This window comes from Carcharhinus amblyrhynchos, chromosome 9 (assembly GCF_965287045.1).
Source record: "Carcharhinus amblyrhynchos chromosome 9, sCarAmb.v2.hapA, whole genome shotgun sequence".
Classification (NCBI taxonomy): domain Eukaryota; kingdom Metazoa; phylum Chordata; class Chondrichthyes; order Carcharhiniformes; family Carcharhinidae; genus Carcharhinus; species Carcharhinus amblyrhynchos.
Genome location: NC_137332.1, coordinates 36,141,049 through 36,159,181, shown reverse-complemented (window position 1 = coordinate 36,159,181; position 18,133 = coordinate 36,141,049). Strand labels below are relative to the sequence as shown.

The 18,133-nt window shown below is 40.1% G+C and overlaps 1 protein-coding gene across 1 annotated transcript; it reads left to right on the top strand.

The window, feature by feature from the left end:
* The first annotated feature begins 8,668 nt into the window (after positions 1-8,668).
* On the top strand, positions 8,669-16,141 carry LOC145348344 (uncharacterized). Its single transcript, XM_080196554.1, has 2 exons — positions 8,669-9,180; positions 13,830-16,141. The coding sequence occupies exons 1-2, from the start codon at positions 8,802-8,804 to the stop codon at positions 13,994-13,996; spliced, it is 546 nt and encodes a 181-aa protein (XP_080052680.1). The 5' UTR covers positions 8,669-8,801; the 3' UTR covers positions 13,997-16,141.
* The last annotated feature ends 1,992 nt before the right edge of the window (positions 16,142-18,133 follow it).

Genomic DNA, 18,133 nt, shown 5'->3' with positions numbered 1-18,133 from the left:
CAACTATTGACAATCTCAAAGGGTACCTTATCTCTCTCAAAGATGCCCCAAGACAATATCCAAATTGGTACTCTACATCTCCAAAAGGATACTCTGCAAGTTTAGACCCACACATGCTCCTACCAGGTCTAATCTAAACACGACAGTTTTCCCACTTTTAGCTAATGAGAATCAGATACTAGAGGCAGCTGTTATGTTATATGGACAGCTGCCTCTGTGAAATGAACATGTGCAAATCCTCACCTAGGCCAATTTCTGCCTGTGTAAAAATGGTAGCTGCAGTGTTCTGGGGCAGTACCTCTGTATTTCAGCCTCTTCCAACAATTGTGAAAACTCAGGTCTTCCTGTCTGCCCAGCTTATTTTCCTATTTGTAAATGCTTTGAAATATAAATCATGGGTGGGATTTTCTGGCCATGCTCGCCCTGAAACTGGAAAGTCTTGCCAGAGGTCAATTCCGTGGTCCACCTCTTGTCAAAGAACAAAGGACAAAGAACAGCACAGCACAGGAACAGGCCCTTCGGCCCTACAAGCCCACACCACCCATTTTAACACTTAGTGAGTACCTTATTCAAGTCTTTCATCAATCGTTGATGTTTTTGTCTACCTCTAGTGGACTCCACAATAAAGGGGACAATAATTGCCCACTCAATTCCTGTGGTGGGTGGAATGGGAAAATTCACTCCCACCTGTTTCACTTACTGAATGCTATGATCTTGTCCATATTGCTGTGCGATTCCTTCTATTTATGGAATGCAAATTACAAAAGAACCCTAATGAGAATGGAACATGGTTTTGAGTGAATAAGCTAATTTAGTTCACATAAAATACATGGGAATGAACAGAATAGCATTCCCAGTGAGATACATATATTTCCTTTGGCTTCTTATACTATTTTGTGGTGGAATGGTGTCTTGGTGGTTAGCACTGCTGCCTCACAGCGCCAGCGACCTGAGTTAAATTCTGGCCTCAGGTGACTGTCTATGTGGAGTTTGCACATTTTCTTGTGTCAGTGTGGGTTTCCTCCGGGTGCTCGGCTTTCCTCCCATAGTCCAAACATGTGCAGGTTAGGTTGATAGCCGTGCTAAATTGCCCCTTAATGTCAGGGTAAATACATGGTGTTACAAGGATAGGGTCTGAGTGAGATTATTGTTGGTGCAGGCTCAATGGGCCGAATGGCCTCCTTCTACACTGTTGAGATTCTACGATTCTATGATTAAGAAAACAAAGTGTGCAAATTTGCCTCTAACCTAGGCATTTTTAATTTAATTCTCCCTAAGTTAATTGGAATTGCATTTAAGTTGCATGTAATATGGTTTCATTTTCCAATAATTTATTGCACTCATCTACAATGATGGAGAGAGCGAGAGTGAGAGCAAACAAAGATAAGTTTTGGACGAGAACCAATCCCTTAATTCTATATGCTAAGGACTGGCCTTATCCAGTTGCTATCAAAGTTACCACGTTGAATGAAACACTGTTCTCTTGAAGTGTTGGTGTGTAAGAAGCAGCTGTGTGTCAGTTCACCATATTGTGAACATACAGAATAAATCTTTCTGAATTACTTCTACTGTTCAGAATTCCAGATTCCTTTAACAACCTTTCCCTCTTATAATATTGCTAATGCACAGTGGCATAGTGGTTAGCACTGTTGCCTCACAGCACCAGGGATCCGGGTTTGATTCCCGGTTTGGGTCACTGTCTCTGTGGAGTTTGCATGTTCTCCTTATGTCTGTGTGGGTTTCCTCCAGGCGCTTCGGTTTCCTCCCACAGTTCAAAAGATGTGCTTGTTAATTGCATTGGCCATGCTAAATTCTCCTTTAGTGTACCCAAACAAGTGCCAGAATGTGGTGACTAGGGGATTTTCACAGTAACTTCATTGCAGTGTAAATGTAAATCTGACTAATAAATAAACTTTAAATATGTTTCATTACAATTTATAATGTTTTGTTATATTGATCTTTTATGTATTTTCGTCCCTGAAATAACTCATTTAATCTGACTAAAGAATTCTTACACTTGGCCCAGAATTCTACTCTTCTTTTCACTTCACAGTTTGATTTTTCTTCCTTGCTTCCATCATAATTAGCTTTTCATCTGATAGCCTAAAGATGACAAATAGTCAGACGGCTTTCCTACCAAAAAGACTCCTGGGGAAGGTGAGGATAAGTGATTATCTTCTACTAACACTGACAAGATCATTAGCTCTCGGAAACATATCTGAAGAGGTTACTTTTCAACCCAGTTAAAATGCAGAAATTTTTATTAATCCTGCTCACCCCTGTCATCTTTATTTGCAAAGTATGAACTATCAAAACCAACTTTTCATTCCTGAATGTAATATATTCTGTTTTCAGAGTGTGAGCTTATTTTGTTTGGTGGTTAAAAGTGTTACATCCTCATTGCAACATACAGCACTAGTTTAAAGTTTATTTATTAGTGTCACATGGAGGCTTACATTAACACCACAATTACGTTACTGTGAAAATCCCCTAGTCACATATTCTGGCACCTGTACAGGTGCACTGAGGAGAATTTAGCATGACCAATGCATCTTACCAGGATGTCTTTCGGATTGTGAGACGAAACCAGAGGACTCAGAGGAAACCCATGCAGACACAGGAGAACATACAGACTCCGCACAGTGACCCAAGCTGGGGAACAAACCCCGGTCCCTGGCAATGTGAGACAGAAATGCTAACCACTGTGCCATCATGCCAACCTAGTGTCATGGATCATGCTTAAAGATTGAACAATTGTGTATCCTTTATTTAAAACAAACATTACAAATATATGATTAATCTAAAGGGAAAATTGGTAACCCTTCAGGTACTTGAAGGACATTGCTGAGAGTTCTTTCACTGATACATGTACTTACTATAATATGTTAAAATAACAATCCAAGAAGGCAAAGCCGACAGCTCATATCTATCTACTGCCAAAAGACAAAAGAGAAAGGAATAGACTTGATGGACTGAATGGTCTCCTTCAATGCCATATTGAGTCTAAGGATCCTATAATGTTTGGCATTGGAAAGAGAAGATGCTGGGAATACTCAACAATATTAATAAAGTGAGGAATGAGTTGACAAATATTCATCAGAAATGAGAGAACTTGGAAATGTTACTGTTTTTAAGTAAGGTAGAGAAAAGGGGACAGGGAAGAAAGAAAACGGGAAGGTTTGTGATTGGGTAAAATACAGAACAGATCAAATTTAAAAGAGATGGTTGTGTAAGGCAAAAAAGAGAACGTGATGGGGCATGTAAAGAAACAAAAGGTGTGTTTACAAGAGGTGTAAATGTGAATAGCACAGTCATCATCAACAGCTGCCATCCCTGCAAAACACAGAGCAGGAGTTATGATTGGAAATTGTTAAATTCAATGTTGAATCCAGAAGGCAGTGAAGTATCTAGTCAAAAGCTGAGCTGCTGTTGTTGAAGTTAATGACAGCTTGGGATAAAGGAACAATGCATCCACCTTGAGAATTCTACACAGCAAGTGATGGCATGGTAAATGGTACAAGGCATTAGTTAGGCCTCACCTGGAATACTGTGAGCAGTTTTGATTCCCTTATCTGAGGAAAGATATGCTGGCATTGGAGGCAGTCCAGAAAGGTTCACTAGGTTGATCCCGGGTATGGAGGGATTTTGTTATGAGCAGAGGTTGAGCAGGTTGGACCTGTACTCAGAGGAGTTTAGAAGAATGAAAGTTGACCTTATTGAGGCATACAGGGAAATTTTTAATTAGTAAGGGAATCAAGGGTTATGGGGTTAAGGTGGGTAAGCAGAGTTTATAATTATATCAGATCAGTCACAATCCCATTGTATGGTGGAGCAGACTTGATGGGCTAATGTCCTACTTCTACTCCTACGTCTTATGGTCTTATTAATATACTATATAATTTTCCTGTGTTTTCACCTTAATTTTCTCCCCTAAATCTTAGCTCAGCTGCAGAGTTGCTAAGAAGTCATTATAATGCAGCAATTAGAGTAAGCTGGACAAGTTTAAAACACAGTAAAAAGTCTGACAACACCAGGTTTTAGTCCAACCTATTTATTTGATAATATACTCACAAGCTTTCGGGGTTAGCCCCTTCGTCAGGTGAATGGAGAGTTCTGGCCTCAGACAGAGCATATAAAGCACAGACAGTTTAGAGATTACTGATTAGAATGCGAATCCTTACACCTAACCTGCTGTTCAAGACCTGAAGTGGCTGATAATGTGAGTGGAAGGAGCACTGATCACAGTTTAAAGAGATGTGTATTGTCTCCAGACAGTACAGCAAGTGAGGTTTTGCAAACCCAGGCAAGTCACAGGGGTTACAGATAGTGCGACATGAACCCAAGATCCCTGTCTCTCCATTCACCTGACGAAGGGGCTAACCCCGAAAGCTTGTGAGTATATTATCAAATAAATAGGTTGGACTAAAACCTGGTGTTGTCAGACTTTTTACTGTGTTTACGCCAGTCCAACGCCGGCATACCCACATCAAGTTTAAAACACCCAGTATCACAGGAAAGAACTAATCAGCTGTTTGGTGCTAAATTATCATTTTGTTTTCTTTATTGCGGGCATTTTTCTAAACAGAAATGTAACTGAATTTTTTACCAATAAAAAAGGCATGGAAGACAAATCTATATCACAAGGTTACACTTGGGATCACAAAAATATTGCACAGTTTACAGATTTGGGGCAGTATGGTAGCACAGTGGTTAGCACTGCTGCTTCACAGCTTCAGGGGTCCGTGTTCAATTCCCGGCTTGGGTCACTGTCTGTGTGGAGTTTGCACATTCTCCTCGTGTCTGTGTGGGTTTCCTCCGGGTCCTCCGGTTTTCTCCCACAGTCCAAAGATGTGTGGGTTCGGTTGATTGACCATGCTAAAATTGCCCCTTAGTGTCCTGAGATGGTTAGAGGGATTAATGGGTAAAATATGTAGGGGTATGGGAGTAGGGTCTGGGTGGGATTGTGGTTGGCGCAGACTCATTGGGCTGAATGGCCTCTTTCTGTACTGTAGGGTTTCTATGATTTCTATGATTTAAAAGTCATGGGAACTTGGATACTCTTGTAGAATTTAAGGATAGTTCAGGCCGAATTTTATGCATAAAAATGCTGCACTTTTTAGATCCATCATATCTGCAGGAATTAGCCTCTGAACGGGCGCTGTCATCTCCACAATGTTCAGGACATTACAAATTGCTAAGACAACAGCATTATCACGACAAATTCTGCCCCAAATCATGAAATTACAGGCATAGTAACAACAACTTGCAGTTATCTTGTGTCTTTCATGTAGGAAAGTATCACAAAGCAGTTCACAGAAGCATAATTAGACTAATACGGACACTAAGGCAAAGAGGGAGAACAGGGTTTGGGCCAATGTCCGCCTGGGAAGGCTAAATAATGCTATGGGTGAGTATTTAAACTGATTTGGCAACAGGAGGCTATCAGAACATAACAGCAGAGAGAAAAGACAAGGTTCACAAAACACTAGGGAGACAATCAGCAACAAAACATGAAATGATGTGGAAAGAGCAAAAATCAGATTGAGAAGGAAGGCTATGATGCTGGCTATGATGTTGCAGTCCATGCTTTTTAATATGAGGAATGTTACATAGAAGGTGGATGAGTTATAGGCTTAAGTTGACACATGGGATTCTGATCATAATACAGCAGCTATCATGGAGATGTGGAGGAAACAGGCAGATTAAAAGCTAAACATCCCTTAAAATTTATTCAGCAGACATAGTGTATAGGAAATAAAACAGGGCCTGATAGCATTGATCAAGCATAATATTATTGTTCTATTGAGGGACAATATGTTAGAGGGTACAAAGATTACTTTTATTTGATGAGAGTAAAGGAGCAGAAAATGAGCTGTTACATTGTGGGGCATTTACTATAGACCCCAAGTATAGGGAGGGGAGATAGAGGAATAATTCTCTAGGGAAATTTCAGAGAAATGTAAAAAATCATGAGCAGTACTGTAGGGTTAAGATTGGAGCAAAAAACGGGGTTAAGGTCAGGAAGCTGAAAAATTTCTAAAGTTTCTGTGCAAGAACTTGCTTCATCATGTGTTTCTAAACCAACCAAGAAGGATGCAGTCAGTGCTGGATTTAGTTCTGGGAATAGGTGTGAGTTACAGTTGAAGAACAACTCGATAATAATCATTGTGATAATTCAGTGTAAATTTAAAACCTAAAGGTGAAAACTGTCAATTGCAAAAGAGCCAATTGCAATTATTTAAGAAGAGATGGGCTGGGAACAGTAGAGCTTGAAGACAGAGATACTTGGGTATAAACTCTGCACATTTCCATCAATAGAGGCATCCAAAGCTAGAACTCCCAGGATTACAAAGAAAATAATCTCTTCCTTTGTCTCTCACAACAACCTGGGATATATGTCATCAGGTCCTGGGGATTTATGCACCTTTATGCCTGCTAAAATATCTAATATCTCCTCCTTATAATTCCTAATGTGCTCTAGAATATCACAGTCCCAACTAAAATCATTAGCTTCAATGTCTTTCTTCTTAGTGAATACCGATGAAAAATGATGACCTTGCCCATGTCCTCTGGTTCCAAGCACAGATTGCCCCTATTGTCTCTAATGGGCCCGATTCTTTCCCTGGTCATCCTCTTGCTCTTAATATATTTATAAAATGTCCTGGAGTTTTCATTAATCATTTCTGCCAATGGTATGTTATGGCCCCTCTTTGCCCTCCTAATTTATTTTTTTAAGTTCCCCCTGTGCTCTCTATAATCCTGAAGGGCGTCCCCCATTTTTAATTCTCTGTACCTACCATATGCTTTCTTATTTTTCTTTAGCAAGGTTAAGAGATTAGCCATAATTCTAGGTGAGAGAGTTTATGTGGAGGAATGGTTAAATAGATAAGGGAGTGAAGTCAGATGAGAGAGAACAAGGTGAATTTACATAGAGGTTGAACTGACCAAGGATGAAGACTCGTTCTGTGCAGTGGCTAAGCAGGCAAACTCAGGAAAATCCCTCCATTTCCGGAAAGTTAGTTAGAAGTGGGCCAAAAACAGAAAATGCTGGAGAATCTCAGCAGGTCTGACACCTGTGAAGAGAGAATAGAGCCAAACTTTCGAGTCTGGATAACGTTTCGTGAGTTCTGATGAAGGGACATCCAGTTTTGAAATGTTGGCTACATTCTCTCTCTGCAGATGCTGTCAGACGTGATGAGATTTTTCAGCATTTTCTGTTTTTGTTTTAGATTCCAGCATCCACAGTATTTTGCTTTTAGTTGGAAGTGGGATTGAGTGAATGCTGACCTTTTTCTTGTGTTATAATCCAGCTATTTTTATTGCACAAACCCAGGTCAGCCATCAGAGAAAACCCACTGTTCAACTCAGACTGAGCAACACAAATTCTCAAATAGACATGATTTGAAATTTGCCAACACAACTGTATGACTGGCTCCCCTTGTTATATTTCACCTTCTTCATGATGTTTGATGCACTCCAATCTGTCAGAACAAACGAGAGAGATATTTTACAACATTTTGTTTCAAGTGCAATTTGATCCAGGGTTAGCTTGAAATGTTGCTTTGGGCAAAACCAAGTGCTGGAGAGCCAGACTTTGGCTGGAATCTTACCATCTGCCCACCATGGGAATGGGAGCGGGCGAGCAGTGGACCATGGAAAGGTCCATTTACATCGGGTGGAAGTTTACGGTTTTGGAATGAGTGAGGCTGTAAAATCCTGTCCTCTGTCTCCACATCCATTTTGTCAGTTTGGGCTCAGTGCAGAAATTGCTTCCAATAGAATACTTGCAGCAGAGAGGGAGGTTAGTCAGGCATTGTACTCAACAGTAAATATGCATTAATTTATGTAGCAATGTAAATAGTTTCTAGTAAAGGTCCAATTTAGGAGCTGACTCCATACTTCTTTCTACCCACTGCTCTGTCCAAAATTACACAAGTTCCTAGGTGTGGGTCATGTCTTCATTTACATTACTGTGTGTGGGTGATATCATACTCAGTCCCACCTTACCCCTTTATATGCCAGACCATTATGCTACAAAAGCCACCACACTCACAGGCAATGGAAGCTAGACTGGTAATGCCAATGTAATTCATTGCTCTCACCATTACTGCCTTTGAGTTTCATCATTTTCTGAGACCACCAGGGCAGTGCCATTATCACTGGAAGAAGTCTCACAACATCAGGTTAAAGTCCAATAGGTTTACTTGGAATCACGAGCTTTCGAGCGCTGCTCCTTCCTCAGGTGAGTGCTTCCTCAGGAGCAGTGCTCCGAAAGCTCGTGGTTCCAAATAAACCTATTGGATTTTAACCTGGTGTTGTGAGATTTCTTACTGTGCCCACCCCAGTCCAACGCTGGCATCTCTGCATCATCATTACCACTGGAGGCTTTGGATTGAAGTAATCACCTTTCCAGTCTGTCCATTTGCATCTGTTTGTCAAGATCCAAACATTGACAGTCTGAAACTCTAACCTGTCCCAAAAACTGAGTGAAATCAAGACAGATACAAAGGCTCCTCTCACTGGTGACATACAAACATCTCCCCTCCTCCCCATCAGCAGTAACAAGTGGCTCTCACACACGCACACGCATCTTTATCGCTGTGTACATCACCAGCCGTGCCAGATCATCTGTGTTCAACAGCACCCACTCACACAGTCCGAGTACCGCTCTGCCAGTGAGTGAGGACTGACATTGCTGCTGTCCCTTTACACCATGCTGTAGAGACCTGGGGAGCCAGGTTCCCCCAGCCTTGACAGAGCCTTCAGCAGCCTCTCCAGCTCAGCGCCACCCCCATGGCAATATGATCCTTTGCAACGGGACGGCGTTCAAAGAACAGATCACCTTTCTCTCCCGGATTTTACCCGCTGTGAGCGACACCGCGAACTTGATCCAAAGGACGGTGGAGACGACGGTGTCGGCGGTGAGTGAGCTGGGTCCGGAAGAGGGCGATTATAATCCAGCTGCCAATGTTACCAACTCCACCAGCGACATGGAGCATCTCTTCCAGTATTCTTTCTCCGACAGCGAGTTACTGTACAAGGAGTATAAACCCCCGGCTCGGGACGCCATCCCTTTGCCAAAGGCAGTGCTTTACTTGCTGATGGCAGCCTTGGTGGTGGTAGCTGTGGCTTACGCTATTGTTGGCCATCTCATTAAGGACCTTGTCCATGACTTTGTAGGTGAGTATATCAATAACCGAGACAAACACAGTCTGTGCTAACCAGGCATCTTATCAAGGCGCTCTCCAAATCCATCAGTGTGTGTATGTGTGTCTTGTTCCCCATGTTCAAACTTTTCAAACTCGTGCCTTTTTCATTTCCAACACCCATCCAAACGAAGTGAGTTGATAACAATATTCCAAGCCTCATTTAAAAATGGACAATTGTGGCTATTTGCCTCAGTAATCCTCCTTGATGTTATTAATGGATTCTGAATGCTTTCAGAGGCTTATTCAGAAGTAGAAGGTCACAATAACAAAAGTGAGACCGTGAATTACAAATCTGTTAACAAATCCGGAAACGCTTAAGGTATAATCTTTAATGTCAATCCCAGTTGAGGTTTTAGTTTTCTACATTTTAACCCTTGGTACTAACAGCAGACAGTTCTGGTGATGGGTTTTTGGCTGCCCTGCTTTATTACACAGATTATTTTGTCCTCCCTAATGTGTTATTTTGCCCACAAACATTTGTAATTTTAAGAACGCGGAGTAGGAAAACGAAATGCCAGCTTTTGACAAATTCAGGATAAATATTAAGGAGATGTAAGGAATAAATTCTTCCAAACTGGTGTGGGTGACATTGAGCGGAGAAAATCAAAACAAGTGACATTTTTGCCAAATTAATATCGAGATGAAACAAGGTTCCTGACTCCCTCATGTTCCTTCAAACAAACGGCCCGATTAACAGAGTGAGAAACTCGTTCAGCACTTTCACCTCTAATAGATTCCTCTGTGCAGATTCCTGAGCAAAGCAATGCACGATTCGAATTGTTTTATTTCGTGGTCACTTATTGACATTCCAGGCATTTATAAACCTGCTTTCCAGTAGCCACCTCTGTTATTTCAAACAAATCTGAGTAAGGAAGATGTGAATTTTAAAGTTTTTTTGGTGGTGGAATGCAGCCAACTCTGCCAGAATTCTCCAGCTTGTGATTTCGAAGTTCCCATAAGGTACTTGTTCTTAGGAATCCAAGCATATGACCCATTTTGCCAAGCCAATGTGCAGAGGAGACAGGACGAGCCCTAAATCCATCTCCTTGCTTACTCCAAAACCAATTCAAATTCAAACTGAATCCAATTCATGATCCCCAGGAGACATAGTAGATCCAGGCTGACAAGAACAGGTATTAACCCGATCTCAGATTTGATTTTATACTTGATCTTAGCCAAAAGGCCAAAAAATACAATCCACTTAACCCCCACACTGTCCATCAGTTAAAATGATTACTTAAAGTCAGTGGGCTGTTAAAGGAAGTGTTGTATATTTATTCCTGTGCTAAAAAAGGCTATAAATTTCTGAGCTTTGAATAGTGTGAGGGTGAAATGTTTTCCTCCTCTCCATGGCCTTCTTAGGAGTTCTTTTAAAAAGCTGATTGGAACCCAACATTAACCTATTGTGTTTAAAACCAATCTAGCCTCCAGCGTCTGTACAAACTGCATGATTGCTTCAAATGTAGATCAATGCCGATTTTGGTGGTTTGGCCAATGTTAGATCACACTTATTCAATCTATAGTACTATATCTAGACTGTCTGACATCGTTCTGGAAAGCGAGGTCGCATTTGATGGAGTGAAAGAATTAATTTGGAAATGTGGATACTCGGTAATGATTACAAAGTTATCACATTTAGAAGCTCAAATTGTTTATTTTAAAAAGCATGTTCAAAGGAGTTTTTTCATTAAAGCGGGACATTTCTGTTTCAATTTTGCCGGTGGGAGATATCATAGGTCCTGTGCAATACATATGGTTAACAGGATATCAACTTTAGAAAATAATCACATATTCACTGGAAAATTGATCAAGTAATAACCTGTAGACAATTATGAAAAAAAGGTGTAATTTGTTTTCAGTGCTGATTTTCAACAAGAAAGTGGTTGACTGACAATTTTTCCTTCGCTTCTCTCTGCGTTTCAGCAGCATTCCATGATTCAGTGTTTAATATTGTGCAGTCACAGCTAATACTGAGGGAAATATGGCAGCCAGTTCGGACACACACAGTAAACAGGATGAATGACTAGATCAATTTTTTTTAGCTGTATCAGTAGAATTTGTTTTACATTTCTTTACATTAACATGAATGTGCAGACAAGCCCGGTTTTAATATATCATCTGAAATATGGCAACTCCCTTAGGACTGCACCGAAATGCCGTTGAAGATTATGTGCTTAAATCCATCCATATATAGGATAAGCAATGCTTTAAGTTAATCAGTATTAAATGAAATGTATTGAATATGCAGATAGGTCATGTTCTTCATCAGCTGGAGAATTAAACAATAATATTGATAGTGATATCAGCAATAATAACTCCTGCTAGTATTGGAGGTATGATAGGAAAGTGTGGGAAGGTTTACTGATAATGTAACTGGACTAGCAATCCAGAGGCCAAGGTTAATGCTTTGGGGACATGGTGGAATTCCAATTCAATTATTTAGAAATGACAGTAGTCTCAGGTGACCACAAAACTATTATTGTTGTAAAAACCCGTCTGTTTCACCAACGTCGTTTGGGAAAGGAAATCTACTGCCCTAACCTTACATGTGACTTCAGATCCACATGTTCACTCAGTTCAAGGGAAGTTAGGGATAGGCAACAATTAGGACCATAGAATCCCTACAGTCAGCTCATCAAGTCTGCACCAATGCTCTAAAAGAGCATCATACACATTCCCACCTCTCACCTTAACCCCACACATTTACCATAGCTAATCCACCTAATCTACAAATCTTTGGATACTAAGGGATAATTTAGCATGGCCAAGCCACCTAACCTGCACATCCTTGAATAGTGGGAGGAAATTGGAGCACCCAGAGGAAACCCATGCAGGCACAGGGAGACTGTGCAAACTCCACACACAGAGTCACCCAAAGCCAGAATTGAAAGTGGGTCCCTGGTGCTGTAAGACAGCAGTGCTAACCACTGTGCCATCGTGCCACTTGCTGACCTTGCCAGGCAAGAGTACACAGCTAACAAGAAAAGGAAAGAGAAGAAAACTAATTATGGAAAAGAGTAACAGAGAGTAAGAATGAGAATTGTGACAGGAGTTTGAAGAAAGCAGACAATAAGAGAGAAAAAGGAGAGTAGCAGAAAGGAGCACATGTGGTCATTGCCAATAAAGAGGGAGAATGATCTACAAAAATGTTTGCAGAGTTCACACTAGAGAAGCGAAGTATACCAAGTTGTGAAATTTAATTCAATAAACCTGCAGACTGGCATTAAAGTTACCGTGAAAGGTGCTGGTTTGCTGCAAAGACCCATTGATTCACTGATGGAACTGATTACCCAATCAGTTTGGCGTCGCATGGTGGCACAGTGGTTAGCACTGCTGCCTCACTGTGCCAGGGACCCAAGTTCAAATCCCGGACTTGGGTCATTGTCTGTGTGGAGTTTGCACATTCTCCCTGTGCCTGCGTGAGTTTCCTCCGGGTGTTCCAGTTTCCTCCCACAGTCTGAAAGACATGTGGGTTAGGTTGATTGGCTGTGCTAAATTGCCGCTTAGAGTCAGGGGGACCAATTTGGGTAAATGTCTGGGGTTATGGGGTTTGAACCTGGGTGGGATTGTGGTTGGTGCAGACTTGATGGGCTGAATGGCCTCCTTCTGCACTGTAGGATTCTATGATTCTACATTAACTCACTAATGATGTGATTGACTTGTAATGTATTTCACATGCTCAGATAGTCATTCCAATTTTTGTTCTCTGTGTAATCAGATCTAGGTATCTATTATTCCCAGTGTATTCAGTTTTATTCATTTGTTAACTCCAACTAACTAACCTAACCTAGGTCTTATTCCTTGTGTAATCAGTCATATGCATCTGCTATTGTCTGTAATTAGTCCCATGTATTTTTTCTGTTCTATACAATCAGATCGGTACATCCATCATATTCAATGTAATGAGTCCTATGTATCTGTTACTCTACATAATCAGGCCACCCCATTGCTTATCATCTATCTAATTAGTTCCACGCATCTATTATCCTCTGCAATCAGCTCAACAGATGCCCTATTCTGTGCAATTATTGCTGTATCTATCATTTTCCATGTAATTGCTGTCATTATGTGTCATTATTTTTGTTACCTATACCACCCTGAATCAAAATTAATATTTGAATTGGGAAATATAAAAATGTATAATATATACTATGAAAGTGTGCAAAATTAACCAGACAGGAAAATGTGCCCAATTAATTGACTTTAGAAATTGTTATATAAAAGGATGAGCAATTTCTAAATGTTATTTTCTGAACTGTTTGGTTTCCTCTGCATATGCCAGCAACATCTGTGTGGGGGTTCTTCAGGTGCAGCATGTGATTTGGAAAACCGTCATTCATTAATTTTTTAAATTTCGATGATAATTAGGTGGCAGGAGAATGAACTGATTGTGTCAGTTATTCAGTGATTCCTGTTCTGTAATTGCTGTCACATCAGGTCTTGTGGTTATTGTAAATAGATGCCTTCCATTTAGTACAGAATGTTGCCATTCTGCTGGGATGGATGAATAATAGTGAGAAACATGTTTCTGTTGGTAACATGCTTAACCTGTGTTGCTAAAAGCACAGCTGTCCTTTTTTTTCTGTTTCTCTTTTGATGCAATACTCTGTTTTTTCACAGATTGGTTATTTGGACCAACTCCAGATGATGGCAGCAATAAAAGCGATCTGAAATGCATTTCCAGTAACTTGAATGACGTGGATAGCCAACACCAGGGAGGAGATGAGAAACCAGATGAATTGGTGATTTTCATAGAAGATCATTTATATTTGCCCCAGGACACATGAAAGTGGCTGGACTTCTGAAGTGGGGACACGAGACACATGAATACGGGATATTTCTTTTTAATTAACAAAATGATCAATGTGAACTGAATCCAGCTTCCTCTTTCTCGCTTTCTCTCATACAGATTAAAGTTGGATATGAGAAGAAGGAAAATATCAATTTTTGCACAGCTGCCCTTAGAGTGTTTAGTGTGAGTGATGACACTTGTAGCTTTGGACCAACTCACTGAGGACACCTTTTTATATACCTTTTGTTGTTGTTCCTTCTCTCCTTTCCATGAGATATATCAAAGTCACGTCCTTTATTTTCACATCTCGGGGATTAATGTCTCTTTGAAATATCACCCCAAATATGAACTTTACACAATTTTCTGATGTTTGCTTGAAGATATTTGAATAAGAATATTATTGGTGTTTCAGAGTGAGATGGAACATGCTGTAATGTTTTTGATTGCATCATTTCATTGGAATTTTTTTATTGGCAGGTTTCACCTAAATTATTTTTGAAATAAAAATGCCTAGGAAGTAGCATTGATGTAATTTTTTTCCTGAAGGTTTGTCAATGTAACTGGATATACTGTACATGTGGTCACTGTAATGTTCTGTCTTCAATTCCGCGTTAAACAATTGACTGAACAATTGACTTCCCCTTCATTGTATTTCTCACTTCTTGGTGTGTCCCTAGACATCAAGTGGCATTTTTGCAAAATCATGCATTCACCTTGCTGTGAACTGACAACTTGCAAAAGAATTTCACTGCAAAATGAGTGTGATAACATCTATGCCTGAATTTCAGATGTATTGAATACTAAGATTCCAATATCATGCCCATATTCTCCACTTTGATTTTGGGGGCGGTATGGTGACACAGTGGTTAGCACTGTTGCTTCACAGCTCCAGGGACCTAGGTTTGATTCCCAGCTTGGGTCACTGTCTGTGTGGAGTTTGCACATTCCTCCTGTGTTTGCATGGGTTTCCTCCAAAGATATGCAGGTTAAGTTGGTTGGACATGTTAAATTAACTCTTAGTGTCCTGTGATGTGATAGTTAGAGGGATTAGCAGGGTGACTAAGTGGGGATAGGGCCTGGGTGGGAGTGCTGTTGGTGCATGGGCTGAATGGCCTCCTTCTGCACTATAGGGATTCTATGATTCTAACTATCTACAGCTATCTCTATACTTTGGTTGATCCTCCAGTCAGATGCTTGATGTCACATTTCAGCAATGATTTAGAGCAATTTACTTGCACCTGATCAGACTATTTCTAATGTTTAACTTGCCACTTGTCCCAATTCTCTATGAAAAAGACCAGAAAACACTGAGCATAAAACTTCTGATCACTCAAATATATTTTGTTTATAAGATGGTTCAAAGCTTTTGCACTTTAACATCTCATTGGACTGGGTTTGCATAGTTAAAATACATCTATTTATGGTTTAAAGGCAAACTAGAAAACCATGACAAGAAATTAAAATGCGTTTTGCATTTTTAGTTCCCTCTGGAGAATTTGTTGGCAGACAGGATCCAGCTCCTGATATTAAATGATGTTCTCACAGACACCTGTCATTTTCACAATGTACAAGAAACAGGATTTCAGGTTAAACAATAAACCTGTTTACTGAGCTGGCTGACCTGTGGCTGTTCAATAAATGAGAAGTCTCTGTGCTTTTGTTGAAAGTTATAGTTTGTAGCCCAGGTGCATAGAACTTAAGAACCACTCTTTTTATTCTTCCATGGGATGTGAGCATTGCTGCAGAGACCAGAATTTATCGCCCATCCTTAACTTCCATTGAGAAGGTGGTTGTGAGCCCAGCTGGGAAAACAATAATCAGGTGTAGACTGCATTATAATACAAAACTGTACTGGCAGGCTTTTAATTGCTGTTTGTAGGCTTTTAATCTATCCAGTACTATGGCTATAATGTGGTATGACAAGAACTTCTACTCAAAATAATTATTTATCGAAATAGCCAGGCAGCAATATAAAGATTGCCAAAATTAAACAGAAGATTGCCCTTCTCAACCTTTTGGCTATGACCAAGTGTAGTGTCAACATCCTGCACTTGGTTGAAGTCATTAGGTTACATTGTGGCTTCATTTGAAGAAATTTTTAAAAGCTGCATCTCGGTCTTTTGGCTAAGATGCAAATGCGATCAAGCCTTGTGCGATGCATAAGAACATAGTAAGAACATAACTACTCCAGTCAGCTTGGATCATGTAGATCAAGCCCAAGACAGGAAGTGGGATCCCTATCTTATTAGCTTGGATCGGGAATGTCTCACTTGCTCAGACATTGAACTGGACTTTGATTGGATTCAATTGGATATGTGAACAAACAAAAAAGATTGTCCTTGCATTTTTATAGCATTCCAAAACGCATTACAGCAAATGAAGTACTTTTGAAATATGGCCATTATCGTTATGTAGGAAATGTGACAGTCAATTTAAACTCCCAGAAATAGCAATCAATATATGAACAAATAATCTGTTTTAATTGGTTAATGGATAAATATCAGCCAGGATACTGGGTGACATTCCCTGCTCACCTTTGATCTTTCGCATCTACCTGAGAGAACAATAAGGTCTTGCTCTAAAGGTTCATCTGAAAGAATGTGGGCAGGATTTTCCAGCTGTGCTTGCATCGAGACTGGAAAATCCCACCTGAGATCAAGGAATTTTTGCATGGTCAGCCCCAGCCCGTTATGATTCCTGTGGCAGGTTAGATGGGGAAATTCCTGTGCCTTCAATAGCGCAGCACTCCCCCAGTACTGCACTGAAAGGCCGGTTGGATTATGTGCTTGGGTTTCTGGAGTGAGACTTGGACACATTTGACTCAGATGTCAGAGATCCTCAATCGTTAATACAATAAATACAACCCCTGTTACGCACTGCTTCAGTGTGAATGAAACATTGTACATGCTGCAGAACTAAAATAAATGTTTAAAATTCATCATTAATCAAGTTACATTATTAAAAACTAGAGATTGTGCCACAGGTCAACACAATCTGCAGTAGGGTTATCGACCAGGTGAAGAATCCCTGACTTCACATTAAAATATGGTAATAAGAAACAAAAACTGTCCTTATTGCTCATGGCCTCTTATGTGAAGAACGACTGGTTAGCTAGAAAAAACTAAACAGAGCAGGCCAACACATTATCCTCTCCCTTTTTGATCAGTTTTGGAGAGGACTCTGTAAACAGGTGTTGAGACCCTCATATATTGACATGTATAACGGGCCTAATGACGATATAAGGTGGCTGCTAGGAATGCCTGAATATTGTCCAAATGGTGTCAAATATATTTCAGGTTCCCTTAGAACATGGGATCCTTTTTGCCCTTGCTCTACATTGACAAATAGGTGAAATAAGCTCCTATTCACCTCTCACCACCCCTGTTTCCATCTGACTTGGCCAGTCCTACATCTTCTCATCACTTAAGTTCTATTATAGTTGTTGTTTAAGAAGTGAGGCTTACTCCTTTGCCTTTGTTGCAGAAGTACTATACATCATTAACATCAGCCAAACAGACTTTGTTTTTAGATTTTTTTGTGTGTAGTAATATCCAACTTGGTGATTTTCAAATAAGTATATATCCTTATATCCTTCCAATTATATAAAATGGAAGTCAGGGACGTCCTACTAATGTGTGGATCAAAGATTCTGCTTATCATATTATGTAAAAAGTACTATTGACATTTCTGCATATAAAAGATGGAGGTCAAGACATGGCATTGGGAGAGAGGTGTCTATACTGGAGGTACAAAGGAGAAAAGATTAGTCTTAGCATTTCTGGGAAGATGTGATAAGGTCCATAGAAATGAAAACAATTCTATGGTTCTTGGAAAATTGGCTATTATTCTTTCATTTAGATGTGATATTTTCTGTCCTCTTCTTTGATGAGCAGTTAAATAGATTAAGTAAGGAAATAGTTCATTCTTCAGATGGAGTTTTAAGAACCCTGAACACCAATTTTCCTGAGGTTCATAGCTCTTTGAAGGATATGTTTGATCTGGGTTCCTTTGTATTGTTGCTGAGAAAATGTTTGTCATTTGAACACTCAAAGCTGGAAACCTTCCAACTAGAAGTAATTCCTATTTACATCGAGCAAGCATCTGAGATCACATATGTACGTGAAGGGAATAT

What these genes read in the sequence shown, in the direction of transcription:
- LOC145348344 (XM_080196554.1), top strand. Translation starts at nt 8,802, where the DNA reads ATGATCCTTTGCAACGGGACGGCGTTCAAAGAACAGATCACCTTTCTC. An exon ending in CCTTGTCCATGACTTTGTAG is followed by an intron (nt 9,181 to 13,829) that starts GTGAGTATATCA and finishes GTTTTTTCACAG; the next exon opens with ATTGGTTATTTGGACCAACT.